This window comes from Scyliorhinus torazame, chromosome 8 (assembly GCF_047496885.1).
Source record: "Scyliorhinus torazame isolate Kashiwa2021f chromosome 8, sScyTor2.1, whole genome shotgun sequence".
Taxonomy (NCBI): Eukaryota; Metazoa; Chordata; class Chondrichthyes; order Carcharhiniformes; family Scyliorhinidae; genus Scyliorhinus; species Scyliorhinus torazame.
In genome coordinates this window covers 7,992,912-8,011,114 of record NC_092714.1, presented here as the reverse complement: position 1 = coordinate 8,011,114, position 18,203 = coordinate 7,992,912, and the positions used below count along the sequence as shown (strand labels likewise).

General features: G+C 46.9%; 1 protein-coding gene across 3 annotated transcripts in view; it reads right to left on the bottom strand.

The window, feature by feature from the left end:
* LOC140427636 (1,4-alpha-glucan-branching enzyme-like) overlaps positions 1–18,203 on the bottom strand; it is an 885,145-nt gene that overhangs the window by 373,128 nt on the left and 493,814 nt on the right. For all 3 annotated transcript variants that reach the window (XM_072513058.1, XM_072513059.1, XM_072513060.1), the window contains exons 8-9: positions 16,795–16,910; positions 2,434–2,561 (exon numbers count right to left, since the gene is read on the bottom strand). In XM_072513058.1, coding sequence (XP_072369159.1) covers positions 2,434–2,561; positions 16,795–16,910 — 244 coding nt within the window. The remainder of the gene's footprint in view (positions 1–2,433; positions 2,562–16,794; positions 16,911–18,203) is intronic.

Here is an 18,203-nt window from a genome sequence, read left to right as displayed (position 1 = left end):
GCTACCAGATGCACTGAGAAAGCAAAGGTACTTCATTCACACTGAGAATAAATAAACCACTGAACAACATGTAGGGTGTCTAAATGGAAATGAAGTAGCTATACAATAAAAGTAGGGACATCACAACTACATTTTGCTTCCACGTCTGGAATTTAAAAAATGAGGGTCAACAGGGCAGGTTGGACTCAGCATTGCCTTTCACCTCAATGTTATCGGTTCAAATCCAGACCAGTCTGAAAGTAGTATGCCGCTTGCCCGTGAGTGAGGGAAGTCGACACGTCCTCACTCAGGTCTTCCACTCAAGCGGCAATTAAGCTCTCAGAAACCGCGGAGACGCTGGTGTGGGAGATGAATAACAGATGCAGCAGGGAGCACTTTGAGATACATGAATGGAGTACAGAAAAGGACGATTTAACCATGTGCCCAACCTGTGCTGTACCTGTCCTGGGAGTGTTTGATGGGAACAGTGTAGAGGGAGCTTTACTCTGTATCTAACCCCGTGCTGTACCTGTCCTGGGAGTGTTTGATGGGAACAGTGTAGAGGGAGCTTTACTCTGTATCTAACCCCGTGCTGTACCTGTCCTGGGAGTGTTTGATGGGGACAGTGTAGAGGGAGCTTTACTCTGTATCTAACCGTGCTGTACCTGTCCTGGGAGTGTTTGATGGGGACAGTGTAGAGGGAGCTTTACTCTGTATCTAACCCCGTGCAGTACCTGTCCTGGGAGTGTTTGATGGGGACAGTGTAGAGGGAGCTTTACTCTGTATCTAACCCCGTGCTGTACCTGTCCTGGGAGTGTTTGATGGGGACAGTGTAGAGGGAGCTTTACTCTGTATCTAACCCTGTGCTGTACCTGTCCTGGGAGTGTATGATGGGGACAGTGTAGAAGGAGCTTTACTCTGTATCTAATCCTGTGCTGTACCTGTCCTGGGAGTGTTTGATGGGGACAGTGTAGAAGGAGCTTTACTCTGTATCGAACCCCGTGCTGTAACTGTCCTCGAAATGTTTGATGGGGATAGTGTAGAGGGAGCTTTACTCTGTATCTCACCCCATGCTGTACCTGTCCTGGGAGTGTTTGATGGAGACTGTGTAGAGGGAGCTTCACTCTGTATCTGGCCCCGTGCTGTACATGTCCTGGGAGTGTTTGATGGGGACTGTATGGAGGGAGCTTTACCCTGTATCTAACCCCGTGCTGTTCCTGTCCTGGGAGTGTTTGATAGGGGCAGTGTAGAGGCAGCTTTACTCTGTATCTAACCCCATGCTGTACCTGTCCTGGGAATGTTTGATGGGGACAGTGTAGAGGGAGCTTTACTCTGTATCTAACCTTGTGCTGTACCTGTCCTGGGAGTGTTTGATGAGGACAGTGGAGAGGGAGCTTTACTCTGTATCTTATCCCGTGCTGTACCTGTCCTGGGAGTGTTTGATGGGGACTGTATGGAGGGAGCTTTACCCTGTATCTAACCCCATGCTGTTCCTGTCCTGGGAGTGTTTGATGGGGACAGTGTAGAGGGAGCTTTACTCTGTATCTAACCCCGTGCTGTACCTGTCCTGGGAGTGTTTGATAGGGGCAGTGTAGAGGGAGCTTTACTCTGTATCTAACCCCATGCTGTACCTGTCCTGGGAATGTTTGATGGGGACAGTGTAGAGGGAGCTTTACTCTGTATCTAACCTTGTGCTGTACCTGTCCTGGGAGTGTTTGATGAGGACAGTGGAGAGGGAGCTTTACTCTGTATCTTATCCCGTGCTGTACCTGTCCTGGGAGTGTTTGATGGGGACAGTGCAGAGGGAGCTTTACTCTGTATCTAACCTCGTGCTGTACCTGTCCTGGGAGTATTTGATGGGGACAGTGCAGAGGGAGCTTTACTCTGTATCTAACCCCGTGCTGTACCTGTCCTGGGAGTGTTTGATGAGGACAGTGGAGAGGGAGCTTTACTCTGTATCTTACCCCGTGCTGTACCTGTCCTGGGAGTGTTTGATGGGGACAGTGCAGAGGGAGCTTTACTCTGTATCTAACCCCGTGCTGTACTTGTCCTGGGAGTATTTGATGGGGACAGTGCAGAGGGAGCTTTACTCTGTATCTAACCCCGTGCTGTACCTGTCCTGGGAGTGTTTGATGGGGACAGTGCAGAGGGAGCTTTACTCTGTATCTAACCCCGTGCTGTACCTGTCCTGGGAGTGTTTGATGGAACATCGGAGAGAGCTTTAAGTTGTATCTATCTGATTCTGTGTCTGACCCAAGAGTAGCTGCTGGAAAAACAAATGTGTTTCCTTCCCCATTTTTCTTCTTGAAGATCGCACGTTCACAGAAGTAGTTACTAATAAAAAGCTAACATGGCATTAAAACAAGAAATGTCTCAAATCAACACCACATGCCTCAATCTCGAACAAGTAACAAAATCACAAAGATACCAAAACAGTAATCACTCATTAATTACCTCTGCTATGGTGACGAAGTCTGGGTAGAAGGTATGAAGCATATAGTTTGACAGTATGAGATAGACTAAGGAATCCTCGTCAACGTGAAGTCCAAAGTATTCACTGTAATCTCCAGAAAATGCAGCACCTACAGAAAAAAGGTGGGGAACAGTAATTTTAGAAAAAAGGTGAAGTGTCCCATATCGGCCTTGAAGCACAGAAACAGGCCAGGCAGCAACAGGCTCACATCGTCACAAAACCCAAATCCGCAGGTGCTGCAAATCTGAAATAAAAACAGAAAATACTGCAAAGGCAGGCAGCATCTGTGAAGAGAAGCCGGGCTAAATCTGACGAAGGATCATCAACCTGAAATGTTGATATGTTTCTCTCTCCACAGGTGCTGCCTGACCTTGCCGAGCATTTCAAACATGTTCTGTTTTCATTTCCACATCAGTGCTTATACTCTGGGTCCGAAAGGCAAATTCTAACAAAAATAGATCGTTCCAAGTGGGGTTTTAGGAGTACAAAATGATCGGGCTCAGTAAAATCTGGTTCCATTCTCATGTGCGTACTGCACAATCTCACGTTGTATTTGGGAATCCAGCCGCCGAGTGGGTTCAGCTGTCAAACATCTTGCTGCGAGTCGGGGAGTTGAGCCCCCCCACCCCCTCAGGACCGCGGTATATATTCGAGCCTGCTGTTTTCAGTGCGGTGAGTCAGGGTTTAAAACGATAAAAGCATTTGACAGAGTCGATAGAGGAGTTACTTCCTCGGTCATCGAGACCGGAACAGAGGCGTAACCTGAAAATGAGAGCTGGGTGAAAGGGCTGTCCAGCGATCAGACCTCTTAAAACTGAATAGCTAGGATGCCACTAGAGTAGTTTTACATAAGTTCGTTTATTAAGGATTGAGATTAATCACAGAAAGTATCCTCAGTAAGCATTATTAACCATTAAACCTGTATTTTAGGGCATAGCAGTGATAATCATGTAAACTCTGGCTACAACCAGTGGCCACAATGCATGATGGGATTTAGGCTAGCTAACTTGCCCATGTTTTTGAGACACAGGAGATGTGTGGTGAGCAGATTACATAGTGGAGGTAAACACGTTTTATCCGTGGCCCCCAATATCCTCTGGAACGATCCATGAAGTGAAGAGGAACCCACTTCTGATATCCTGTCTCTAATGAACAATGGGTGAATAGGATGATAGGATGGGGAAAACAACTTAAAATTGACATAAAGCATTTGGTAAACAACAGGTGACAGGATGAGGCTCAATCATGGGTTGATCGCAATTTTTTTGGATAGTTTAAACATGACAACGTCAGGGACTGGATGGAGTCCAACTGGGGTGGGCTATTGATTTTTGGAAATTGTATAATTGATGTGTTTTTATCAGTTTCAGCAGATCGATTTTGGCATTATCCAGGTCCATCTCTCATGTACACGAGCCCATGCTTGGGTTAATAAAGCCATCTTAACCAGGTTGTGTGTCTGCTCTGTTTATTAAGCTACGGCCTAACAATGAGGGACGGACCCCACGTTAAGGCTGGCTCAATACTCAGACCTTGGAAAACGCTCCTACACTGGGCTGTTCAGGAGTGAAATAAGAGCGTCCCCCCCCCCCCCCCCCCCCCGCCACACACACACACAAAAGGATCAGGACGATGGGCAATTGGAGCTTTGAAGAGTGCGACTGAGATGGTTTTTGTGAGGTAAGGTTTTGGTTAGACCACTGTGACCCAAATCTGGGCACAATACTTTCAAAAAAGATGTCACGGCATCAGATAGATACGGACACAGCAGAGATTTAGCAGATTAATACCAGGGATGAAATACTTCAGTTACGTCCAGAGGTTACAGAAGACAATACTGAGGCAATTTGATACAGTAGGTTGGGAAAACCTACTTCTGCTGGCAGGACGGTCAATGATCAGGGGGCACAGATCTAAGATAATTGGCAAAATAATCCATGGTGGGAAATGGAGAATAGTTTTCAAAAGCAAGTTCTGAACTATAATGCAGGAAAAGCGTTTCAATAATAATAGATTAAATAATAGATTTCAAAAGGTTAAAGTAGACCACTGATTTTTTATTCGTTCATTGGATGTCGACATAACTAGCTGGGCCAGCATTTATTGCCCATCCCTCAGAGTCAATTGCACTAGAACATAGAACAATACAGCGCAGTACAGGCCCTTCGGCCCACGATGTTGCACCGAAACAAAAGCCATCTAACCTACACTATGCCATTATCATCCATATGTTTATCCAATAAACTTTTAAATGCCCTCAATGTTGGCGAGTTCACTACTGTAGCAGGTAGGGCATTCCACGGCCTCACTACTCTTTGCGTAAAGAACCTACCTCTGACCTCTGTCCTATATCTATTACCCCTCAGTTTAAAGTTATGTCCCCTCGTGCCAGCCATTTCCATCCGCGGGAGAAGGCTCTCACTGTCCACCCTATCCAACCCCCTGATCATTTTGTATGCCTCTATTAAGTCTCCTCTTAACCTTCTTCTCTCCAACGAAAACAACCTCAAGTCCATCAGCCTTTCCTCATAAGATTTTCCCTCCATACCAGGCAACATCCTGGTAAATCTCCTCTGCACCCGCTCCAAAGCCTCCACGTCCTTCCTATAATGCGGTGACCAGAACTGTACGCAATACTCCAAATGCGGCCGTACCAGAGTTCTGTACAGCTGCAACATGACCTCCCGACTCCGGAACTCAATCCCTCTACCAATAAAGGCCAACACTCCATAGGCCTTCTTCACCACCCTATCAACCTGGGTGGCAACTTTCAGGGATCTATGTACATGGACACCTAGATCCCTCTGCTCATCCACACTTTCAAGAACTTTACCATTAGCCAAATATTCCGCATTCCTGTTATTCCTTCCAAAGTGCATCACCTCACACTTCTCTACATTAAACTCCATTTGCCACCTCTCAGCCCAGCTCTGCAGCTTATCTATTTACCTCTGTAACCTGCTACATCCTTCCACACTATCGACAACACCACCGACTTTAGTGTCGTCTGCAAATTTACTCACCCACCCTTCTGCGCCTTCCTCTAGGTCATTGATAAAAATGACAAACAGCAACGACCCCAGAACAGATCCTTGTGGTACTCCACTTGTGACTGTACTCCATTCTGAACATTTCCCATCAACCACCACCCTCTGTCTTCTTTCAGCTAGCCAATTTCTGATCCACATCTCTAAATCACCCTCAATCCCCAGCCTCCGTATTTTCTGCAATAGCCTACCGTGGGGAACCTTATCAAACGCTTTGCTGAAATCCATATACACCACATCAACTGCTCTACCCTCATCTACCTGTTCAGTCACCTTCTCAAAGAACTCGATAAGGTTTGTGAGGCATGACCTACCCTTCACAAAGCCATGCTGACTATCCCTGATCATATTATTCCTATGTAGATGATTATAAATCTTGTCTCTTATAATCCCCTCCAAGACTTTACCCACTACAGACGTGAGGCTCACCTGTCTATAGTTACCGGGGTTGTCTCTGCTCCCCTTTTTGAACAAAGGGACCACATTTGCTGTCCTCCAGTCCTCTGGCACTATTCCTGTAGCCAATGATGACATAAAAATCAAAGCCAAAGGTCCAGCAATCTCTTCCCTGGCCTCCCAGAGAATCCTAGGATAAATCCCATCAGGTCCTGGGGACTTATCTATTTTAAGCCTGTCCAGAATTGCCAACACCTCTTCCCTACGTACCTCAATGCCATCTATTCTATTAGCCTGGGGCTCAGCATTCTCCTCCACAACATTATCTTTTTCCTGAGTGAATACTGACGAAAAATATTCATTTAGTATCTCGCCTATCTCTTCAGACTCCACACACAATTTCCCATCCCTGTCCTTGACTGGTCCTACTCTTTCCCTCGTCATTCGCTTATTCCTGACATACCTATAGAAAGCTTTTGGGTTTTCCTTGATCCTTCCTGCCAAATACTTCTTATGTCCCCTCCTTGCTCGTCTTAGCTCTCTCTTTAGATCCTTCCTCGCTACCTTGTAACTATCCATCGCCCCAACCGAAACTTCACACCTCATCTTCACATAGGCCTCCTTCTTCCTCTTAACAAGAGATTCCACTTCCTTGGTAAACCACGGTTCCCTCGCTCGACGCCTTCCTCCCTGTCTGACCGGTACATACTTATCAAGAACACGCAGTAGCTGATCCTTGAACAAGCCCCACTTCTCCAGTGTGCCCAACACTTGCAGCCTACTTCTCCACCTTATCCCCCCCAAGTCACGTCTAATGGCATCATAATTGCCCTACCCCCAGCTATAACTCTTGCCCTGCGGTGTATACTTATCCCTTTCCATCATTAACGTAAACGTCACCGAATTGTGGTCACTGTCCCCAAAGTGCTCTCCTACCTCCAAATCCAACACCTGGCCTGGTTCATTACCCAAAACCAAATCCAACGTGGCCTCGCCTCTTGTTGGCCTGTCAACATATTGTTTCAGGAAACCCTCCTGCACACACTGTACAAAAAACGACCCATCTATTGTACTCGAACTATATCTTTTCCAGTCAATATTTGGAAAGTTAAAGTCTCCCATAATAACTACCCTGTTACTTTCGCTCTTATCCAGAATCATCTTCGCCATCCTTTCCTCTACATCCCTAGAACTATTAGGAGGCCTGCCTTGGTCTGCTTTCAAAGCCAGTGATTTAGCCCTGTGCTAAACAGCCCCAGACAGAACAGCCATGGTACAACTGAATTACAAAACAAATTCCCGTAACAGCCTCCCCGAACAGGCGCCTGAATGTGGCGACTAGGGGCTTTTCACAGTAACTTCATTTTAAGCCTACTTGTGACAATAAGCGATTTTCATTTTAATTGAACCCGCGTTGCTGGCCTTGTTCTGCATCACAAACCAGCTGTCTAGCCCACTGGGCTAAACCAGCCCTTTATACATGCGAGAATATATGTGAGAGGTTGTATCCCCTGGCTCGAACATTTAGAATTCGGACAGCATCAGGCTGAGCTTTATGGTGGGGGCTTGTCCCAGAGCCATTAAACAGCTGGACTGAGGCAGACTTTCCACCCCATTCGAGAGGAGGTCTCACCACGAAGAGCTCCCAGGTGAGTCTGGCAACTCCCTTCTCTCAATAGTGCTGTTGTAAGCAGTGGCCATTGCTGGGACAGCAACAATGACCATGGGGTGGCACAATTGGCACTGCTGCCTCACAGCACCAGGGACCCGGGTTCAGTTCCGTGGACTTTGCACGTTCTCCCTGCGTCTGCGTGGGTTTCCTCCGGGTGCTCCGGTTTCCTCCCACAGTCCAAAGATGTGCAGGTTAGGTGGGTTGGCCATGATAAATTGCTCCTTAGCTTCCAAGGGAGGTTCAACGGGGTTGAGCAATGGGGATAGTGTAGGGGTGTGGGCCCAAGCAGGATAGGGTACCTTTTGGAGGGTCGGTGCAGATTCAATGGGCCAAATGGGCTCCCTCTGCACTGTCGGAATTCTATGATTCTATGGATTTTAAAGCTCCAATGGAGCCCAGACTCGGGGGGGGGGGGGGGGGGGGGGGGGGGGGGGGGGCGGTAATCAAAGAGTACCCCGCGGGGGTTGGAGACTTTGATTGGCACACCCGCTTTCCCAGCCACAAGTCTGCCAGGTTTCATGTGGTTGAATAAAATCCCAGTAACAGTGCGAGGAGATCATTAACTGGTCATTAACTAGCGTTAACTGTTCATTAACTAACCACTTCAGAGCCTCAACATGCCACTCAGCTTATCCCCAGAGTCAGAGGATTGATGAGTGAGAATAGGATAGATAAATTCAAAATACTAACAGGTCTCAAAAAGTGAAGGAAAGAGAGTTTGAATTTATACAGTAACTTTCACATCCTCAGCCCCAAAGTATGAGAGCGAGTGGAATATTTATAAAGATAGTTGCTGCTTTGGGAAACAGAATGGATTAGGTGTTTTACTCCAAAGTGCTGATTCAAGTTAAAGCACAAGTGCAAGGCAAGGCAAAAAATAGTTACAGATTTGGAATAGGCAAATTCAGGACTATGGCAAGAAAGATCTGTTCACACAGACTAACACAAGGGAACAAAGATATCGGATTGAGGGTAAAAGAGCCTCATCATTCAGGAGATAGTGGAACGCCATGATGGCAGTAAGATGGGAGAGTGAAACTCATAGTTTTCAATGGAAAGGTGAGCCAAATGCGTCAAAGGAACTCCCTGATCGATACTTCATTCTGTAACTTTTGTGTGCAGGTGTGAACACAGCACTTGGCTGTTGGTATTTGACTCCCTAATATGAGAGGGGAGCTAGTAATTTGCGCAGACATCTCGACTGACTGCATCCCCTCGCTAGTTGGAGATTTTTCAGTGAATACTTTCTGACCAAGATACCGGGAAGGTGCAAAGAAATACACCCTGCAGTACAAAAGTCCGATTTGCAAAACCGGAGCCGGTTCCCCGTTTCTCCAGGCCCCGAAAAGCAGCGTGCTCTCGCCACATATCCCCTGAATGCGGGCATTGCTGGAGGCCCGCACTGCCATTCTCCGCCCCCGACCAGCTGTGTGGATCGAACATGGTCCTGCCAGTCAGGATACTAGCGTGGCGGCTTATACAGGACCGGGCAGATTTTGGCCGGGCGGCCCGGGTCGGGCGCGCAGCCGTTCAGGGGCACTATGTTTAAGGTCCAGCTCTCCGGTCTGAGTCCACCATGGAGCATGGTGCAGCCGCAGGAGGTCGCCGCGGCCTCTGACATGGAAGTGCGGGGGCCCGTATCTGCAGCAAAACCTGCTAGATTCACGTCGGGTCCCTGCTAGACCCCTGCAGGATTAGGAATATGTGGCCCTTTCCTGCCAGTTTTTCTGGTGTGAAAGTCCACAGTTTTTATGACGCCGTGGCGACATAGTCCCAAAAACAGAGAATCCAGCCGTTTGTGTCTGTCTTCACAGCTGAACACACAAATTAGAAAGGCAGAATATTTTTTAAATTGTGTGAAACTTTTAAATGTTGATATTCAGAGGGACTTTGGTCTCCACATACAAGCAACACAAAGTTAACATGCAATGCAGCAAGCAATTGAGAAGGTACAGGGCATATTGGCCTTTATTGCAGGGGGTTTATTTTTTCTTTATTGTTTCATGGGATGTGCGTGTCGCGGTAAAGCCGGCATTTGTTGCCCGTCCCCAGTTGCCCTCGAACTGAATGGCATTTTAAGAGACAACCGCATCTCTGTGTGGGTTTGGAGTCACATGTAGGCCAGACCAGGTAAGGATGGCAGATTTCCTTCCCGAAAAGATATTAGTGAACCAGACGGGTTTTCACGACAATTGGCAATGGTTCCATGGTCATCATGAGACTTTTAACCGAACCTTTGTCCTAGATTAATCATAGATTATCATTGAATTTACAGTGCAGAAGGAAGCCATTCGGCCCTTTGAGTCTGCACCGGCTCTTGGAAAGAGCACCCTACCCAAACTCAACACCTTCACCCAACACCAAGGGCAATTTGGACATTAAGGGCAATTTATCATTGGCCAATTCACCTAACCCGCACATCTTTGGATTGTGGGAGGAAACCGGAGCACCCGGAGGAAACCCACGCAGACACGGGGAGGACGTGCAGACTCCGCACAGACAGTGGCCCAAGCCGGAATCGAACCTGGGACCCTGGAGCTGTGAAGCAATTGTGCTATCCACAATGCTACCGTGCTGCCCTTGAGAAAAAATAAATCTACACTATATCATTTAACCGTAATCCATGTACCTATCCAATAGCTGCTTGAAGGTCCCTAATGTTTCCGACTCAACTACTTCCACAGGCAGTGCATGCCATGCTCCCACTACTCTCTGGGTAAAGAACCTACCTCTGATATCCCTCCTATATCTTCCACCTTTCACCTTAAATTCATGTCCCCTTGTAATGGTTTGTTCCACCCGGGGAAAAAGTCTCTGACTGTCTACTCTATCTATTCCCCTGATCATCTTATAAACCTCTACCAAGTCGCCCCTCATCCTTCTCCGTTCTAATGAGAAAAGGCCTAGCACCCTCAACCTTTCCTCGTAAGACCTACTCTCCATTCCAGGCAACATCCTGGTAAATCTTCTTTGCACCTTTTCCAAAGCTTCCACATCCTTCCTAAAATGAGGCGACCAGAACTGTACACAGTACTCCAAATGTGGCCTTACCAAAGTTTTGTACAGCTGCATCATCACCTCACGGCTCTTAAATTCAATCCCTCTGTTAATGAACGCGAGCACACCATAGGCCTTCTTCACAGCTCTATCCACTTGAGTGGCAACTTTCAAAGATGTATGAACATAGACCCCAAGATCACTCTGCTCCTCCACATTGCCAAGAACTCTACCGTTAACCCTGTATTCCGCATTCATATTTGTCCGACCAAAATGGACAACCTCACACTTTTCAGGGTTAAACTCCATCTGCCACTTCTCAGCCCAGCTCTGCATCCTATCGATGTCTCTTTGCAGCCGACAACAGCCCTCCTTACTATCCACAACTCCACCAATCTTCGTATCGTCTGCAAATTTACTGACCCACCCTTCAACTCCCTCATCCAAGTCATTAATGAAAATCACAAACAGCAGAGGACCCAGAACTGATCCCTGCGGTACGTCACTGGTAACTGGGATCCAGGCTGAATATTTGCCATCCACCACCACTCTCTGACTTCTATCGGTTAGCCAGTTCGTTATCCAACTGGCCAAATTTCCCACTATCCCATGCCTCATTACTTTCTGCATAAGCCTACCATGGGGAACTTTATCAAATGCCTTACTAAAATCCATGTACACTACATCCACTGCTTTACCTTCATCCACATGCTTGGTCACCTCCTCAAAGAATTCAATAAGATTTGTAAGGCAAGACCTACCCCTCACAAATCCGTGCTGACTATCCCTAATCAAGCAGTGTCTTTCCAGATGCTCAGAAATCCTATCCTTCAGTACCCTTTCCATTACTTTGCCTACCACCGAAGAAAGACTAACTGGCCTGTAATTCCCAGGGTTATCCCTAGTCCCTTTTTTGAACAGGGGCACGACATTCGCCACTCTCCAATTCCCTGGTACCACCCCTGTTGACAGTGAGGACGAAAAGATCATTGCCAACGGCTCTGCAATTTCATCTCTTGCTTCCCATAGAATCCTTGGATATATCCCGTCAGGCCCGGGGGACTTGTCTATCCTCAAGTTTTTCAAAATGCCCAACACATCTTCCTTCCTAGTCATTCTCATATTTCTCACATATGTGTAAAAGGCCTTGGGGTTTTCCTTGATCCTACCCGCCAAAGATTGTTCATGCCCTCTCTTAGCTCTCCTAATCCCTTTCTTCAGTTCCCTCCTGGCTATCTTGTATCCCTCCAATGCCCTGTCTGAACCTTGTTTCCTCAGCCTTACATAAGTCACCTTTTTCCTCTTAACAAGACATTCAACCTCTCTTGTCAACCATGGTTCCCTCACTCGACCATCTCTTACCTGCCTGACAGGGACATACATATCAAGGACACGTAGCACCTGTTCCTTGAACAAGTTCCACATTTCACTTGTGTCCTTCCCTGCCAGCCTACGTTCCCAACTTATGCACTTCAATTCTTGTCTGACAACATCGTATTTACCCTTCCCCCAATTGTAAACCTTGCCCTGTTGCACGTACCTATCCCTCTCCATTACTAAAGTGAAAGTCACAGAATTGTGGTCACTATCTCCAAAATGCTTCCCCACTAACAAATCTATCACTTGCCCTGGCTCGTTACCCAGTACTAAATCCAATATTGCCCCTCCTCTGGTCGGACAATCTACATACTGCATTAGAAAAGCTTCCTGGACACACTGCACAAACACCACCCCATCCAAACTATTTGATCTAAAGAGTTTCCACTCAATATTTGGGAAGTTAAAGTCGCCCATGACTACTACCCTATGACTTCTGCACCTTTCCAAAATCTGTTTCCCAATCTGTTCCTCCACATCTCTGCTACTATTGGGGGGCCTATAGAAAACTCCTACCAAGGTGACTGCTCCTTTCCTATTTCTGACTTCAACCCATACTACCTCAGTGGGCTGATACTCCTCGAACTGCCTTTCTGCAGCTGTTATACTATCTCTAATTAATAATGCCACCCCCCCACCTCTTTTACCACCCTCCCTAATCTTATTGAAACATCTATAACCAGGGACCTCCAACAACCATTTCTGCCCCTCTTCTATCCAAGTTTCCGTGATGGCCACCACATCGTAGTCCCAAGTACCAATCCATGCCTTAAGTTCACCCACCTTATTCCTGATGCTTCTTGCGTTGAAGTATACACACTTCAACCCCTCTCCGTGCCTGCAAGTACTCTCTTTTGTCAGTGTTCCCTTCCCCACTGCCTCATTACACGCTTTGGCGTCCTGAATATCGGCTACCTTAGTTGCTGGACTACAAATCCGGTTCCCATTCCCCTGCCAAATTAGTTTAAACCCTCCCGAAGAGTACTAGAAAACCTCCCTCCCAGGATATTGGTGCCCCTCTGGTTCAGATGCAACCCGTCCTGCTTGTACAGGTCCCACCTTCCCCAGAATGCGCTCCAATTATCCAAATACCTGAAGCCCTCCCTCCTACACCATTCCTGCAGCCACGTGTTCAACTGCACTCTCTCCCTATTCCTAGCCTCGCTATCATGTGGCACCAGCAACAAACCAGAGATCACAACTCTGTCTGTCCTGGCTTTTAACTTCCAGCCTAACTCCCTAAACGTGTTTATTACCTCCACACCCCTTTTCCTACCTATGTCGTTGGTACCAATGTGCACCACGACTTCTGGCTGCTCCCCCTCCCCCTTAAGGATCCTGAAGACACGATCCGAGACATCCCTGGCCCTGGCACCCGGGAGGCAACATACCTTCCGGGAGTCTCGCTCGCGACCACAGAATCTCCTATCTATTCCCCTAACCATTGAATCTCCTACAACTATTCCTTTTCTATTCTCCCCCCTTCCCTTCTGAGCCCCAGAGCCAGACTCAGTGCCAGAGACCTGGCCGCTAGGGCCTTCCCCCGGTAGGTCATCCCCCCCAACAGCATCCAAAACGGTATACTTGTTTTGAAGGGGAACGGCCACGAGGGATCCCTGCACTTTCTGCCTGTTTGTTTTTTTCCCCCTGACTGTAACCCAGCTATTCTTGTCCTGTACCTTGGGTGTGGTTACCTCCTTGTAACTCTTCTCAATCACCCCCTCTTCCTCCCGGATGATCCGAAGTTCATCCAGCTTCAGCTCCAGTTCCCTAACACGGTCTTTGAGGAGCTGAAGTTGGGTGCACTTCCCGCAGGTATAGTCAGTGGGGACACCGGTGGTATCCCTCACCACCCACATCCTACAGGAGGAGCATGTAACTGGCCTAGCCTCCATCCCCTCTTACCTGACAGAATATAGCTGCCCTGTGGACTAACTAGATCTCCGCCCTCCGACCCTGCTCCCAGTCAGCTACACTTTCTGTAAACTCCTGGCTCTCTTCGCACTCTTTGCGGAAATGTTGGAAACAAAATGAAAGGAGCGCCTTACTCCCTCCTCACCTAACTCCCTCGGTCACCAAACTCTCACTATCGCACTCAAATGCACCAAATTCAGCACTCCCTCGGTCACCAAACTCTCACTATCGCACTCAGATGCACCAAATTCAGCACTCAGTGCAAACAAAGTCTGCACTGTAGGGGGTCACTTTTATACTGTGAATCTAGCCTCTGAAAACCTGGCCTAATCCAATTAACTAATTAACAAGCTCCAGCTGCAAGTGCCTACAAGTAGAAGCCGGTTTAAAGCTTATTGAAAATTTACCTTCTTCTAAACCAAACAGCAACTTTTAAGTTAATTAACTAAATAAAAGAAAGACTAAACTTTAGATAAAAATGAAGCCTTATACTCCCTCGGTCACCAAACTCTCACTATCGCACTCTAATGCACCAAATTCTGCACTCAGTGCAAACCATGGTGGGATTCGAACCAGGGTTCCCAGAGCATTACCCTGGGTCTCTGGATTGCTAGTCCAGTGACAATACCACGACCCCACTGAATTGGCGTCCGTGAATGAAGAAGTCTTACTACAATTCTAGGGTTTGAGCGAGGCCACACCTAAAATACTGTGCGCAGTTTTGGTCTCCGTATTTGAGGGGCGATTGCATTGGAGGTGATGCAGCAAAGGCTCACTGGATTGTTTCCTAGGATGGTAGAGTTTGTCAGAGGCTAAGTAAATGGGGCACATATTCTCTGGAATTTAGAATAAGAATGATCTTGGTAAGCTAGGAGCAGAGGTTGTTTCCATTGGGTGGTAAATCAAGAAAACTGGGGCACAATCTCAGGCTAAGGGGTCGATCAATTAGAATTCCGATAAGGAGAAATTTATTTTCTCAGAAGGTTTGAAACTTCAGAATTTCGACTACAGAGGGTTGTGGAAGCTGCACTATTGAATAAATTTAAGGTGAGATGAGATAGACGATTTCTCAGTCTCTGGGAATTAAAGAATATGGAGAGTGGATGGGAAAATTGGGAGTTGAGGCCAAAATTAGTAAGTTTGATTAGTAAGTTTGCAGACGACACAAAGGTTGGTGGAATTGCGGATAGCGATGAGGACGGTCAGGGGATACAGCAGGATTTAGGTTGTTTGGAGATTTGGGCGGAGAGATGGCGGATGGAGTTTAATCCAGACAAATGTGAGGTAATGCATTTTGGAAGGTCTAATGCAGGGAGGGAATATATAGTGAATGGTAGAACCCTCAAGAGTAATGAAAGTCAGAGAGATCTAGGTGTACAGGTCCACAGGTCACTGAAAGGGGCAACACAGGTGGAGAAGGTAGTCAAAAAGGCATATGGCATGCTTGCCTTCATTGGCCAGGGCATTGAGTATAAGAATTGGCAAGTCATGTTGCAGCTGTATAGAACCTTAGTTAGGCCACACTTGGAGTATAGTGTTCAATTCTGGTCGCCACACCACCAGAAGGATGTGGAGGCTTTAGAGAGGGTGCAGAAGAGATTTACCAGGATGTTGCCTGGTATGGAGGGCATTAGCTGAGGAGCGGTTGAATAAACTCGGTTTGTTCTCACTGGAACGACGGAGGTTGAGAGGCGACCTGATCGAGGTCTACAAAATTATGAGGGGCATAGACAGAGTGGATAGTCAGAGGCTTTTCCCCAGGGTAGAGGGGTCAATTACTAGGGGGCATAGGTTTAAGGTGCGAGGGGCAAGGTTTAGAGGAGATGTACGAGGCAAGTTTTTTTACACAGAGGGTAGTGGGTGCCTGGAACTCACTGCCGGAGGAGGTGGTGGAAGCAGGGACGATAGTGACATTTAAGGGGCATCTTGACAAATACATGAATAGGATGAGAATAGAGGGATACAGACCCAGGAAGTGTAGTAGATTGTAATTTAGTCGGGCAGCATGGTTGGCACAGGCTTGGAAGGCCGAAGGGCCTGTTCCTGTGTACTTTTCTTTGTTCTTTGTTCTTTGTTCTTTGTAATATCAGCCATGATCGCATTGAATAGAGAAACATATTGGAGGGGCCGAATGGTCTATTCCAACTCCTTATCTTATGTTATGTTCAATTTTCTCATCTCGATATCCCACAAACAGTGTGGCGATAATGATTAGATCACCCATTTTTAGTGATATCAAAGTGAAATGTTGCAGAAGCTGAAAATCGGAAATAAAAACAGAAACTATTGGAAATACTCTGCAGGTCAGGTAGCATCTGTGGAGTTAACCTGTCAAGTTGAATATGGCTATTCTTCAAAGACACATTAAACCCCTCTTCGTGATGACACTAATTCAGAATAGTTGGCAAAAGGAGTAAAAGTGATGTGAGGAAAAGCCTCTTCACCCAGAGGGAGGTTGGAGTGGAACGATATTCCCGAGAGGGTGGTGGAGGCAGGTTCGATCGAGGCATTCAAAAAGGAATTGGATTGCTATCTGAAAATGAAGAGCGTGCAAAGTTACGGGGATAGGGCAGGGGAGTGGGACTAGGTCGGGTGCTCTTTCTGAGAGCCGGTGCAGACTCAATGGGCCAAATGGCCTCCGTGTCCACTATAAAGATTCTGTGATGTTGGTTGAGGGGTAAACACCGGCGAGGGCACCGCGGGGAACTGTCCCACTCACAGTTGTGGGATCTTGTATCACCAACTGAGGGGCAGGCAGGGTTCCCGTTTAACAATACATCAGTAAGATTACACCCCCGGCAAGGAGGTTGTCCAGTAGAGGCAAGTGATTCACAGCCGCCGTTGTAACCTGACAATATTGAACAGTAGGTCATCAAATTTAACAAGAGCAGCATGTTTTGATAAAAATTATTTGAAACTTGAAAATAGATTGAGCTTACGTATGCCGTGGTGGTGATATAACATGGATGTCACTCCATCAAATCGAAAGCCATCGAAATAATACTCCTCCACCCACCAGCGGAGATTGGACAGCAGGAATCTCAGTACTTCCCAGCTGAAAATAGAACACAGTCCATAAACAACACAATAGAAACGGAGCTCTGTTCACAGAGTGGGTTGCATTCCAGCAGTGATGTGGTTCAAGGCTCAACTACTGTTCGTCTGCCTGACTGCCACTTTCCTGTGTAAATCTGAGCTCATACAAAACCCAGCTGCCCATATCCAAACTCACATCCATCAACCACCGATCTACAGTGAAAGACAGAGCTGCATTTCTAGAACGTCCTTCAGAACCACAGGTCTTCCAAAGTGCTTTATAGCCAATAAAGTACATTGAACTGTAGTTACTGATTGAATTTATTGTCACGTGTGTCATAATATACACCAGTATATCATGGTGCAGACACACAAACTGATGGACACACAGCAAGACCAATCAACACACACAGCACCGCAGCCAATCACCCGTTAGAGCACACTCACTATAAAGACAGGGGGCATCAGAGTTCCCGCTCATTCGGGATGCAGCCTCCTACAAGGACAGAGCTTACAGCTTACAGCACAGATCTTCACCATGTGCTGAGTGTATAGACTGGTAGGACAGGCATAGGTCTTTAGTTTAATCTAACATCGTGTTAACCCACAGTGAAAGCATGTTCAACAGTTTCTAACTTAATAAAATACTGTTGTACTATTTTAAGTGTTGATGGCCTGTATGTGTTCCACGGATCCAGAGCACCCAACACATCAACGGGTACCGAGGTACAGTGAAAAGTATTGTTCTGCGTACAGTCCAGACAGATCATCGCAAACATGAAAACAAAACATTGGCCATCCATAAATACACAATGTAAATACACAGACACAGGGTCAAGCTGACACCCGTTATGTTGTTTGAGTCTCGCCACAACCGACGAGAGTCTGTAACGCTAGTCTGAGACTTTAGCTTAGTCGAGTATTGTCTCTTGCCATCCATGATGGTTTTGCGGAGGTCGGACCTGGATTTCTTGTACAGGTCAGGGTCGCCCTCTTGAACGCCTCAGATCTGGGACCTGATAAAAAAATAGGAAGTCTGGCAGCCAATATGTGAACAGCCAGCTCCCATAAAATGGGATGATGATGATCAAATAATCTGTTGTTTTGTCAGGTCAACTGAGCGATAGATCTTGGGCAGGACACGGGAGATAAAACACCCGTTCCTCTTTGGAATCTTATATTTCTGACCCCTAGTTTTGGTTTCGGCACCAGTGGCAACATCTTCTCTACAACTACCCCTTCCGTAATATTTCATAAACCAGGGTCTTAGACCGAACCAAATCCAATAACACTGGTATGTGGGGCAAGGTGA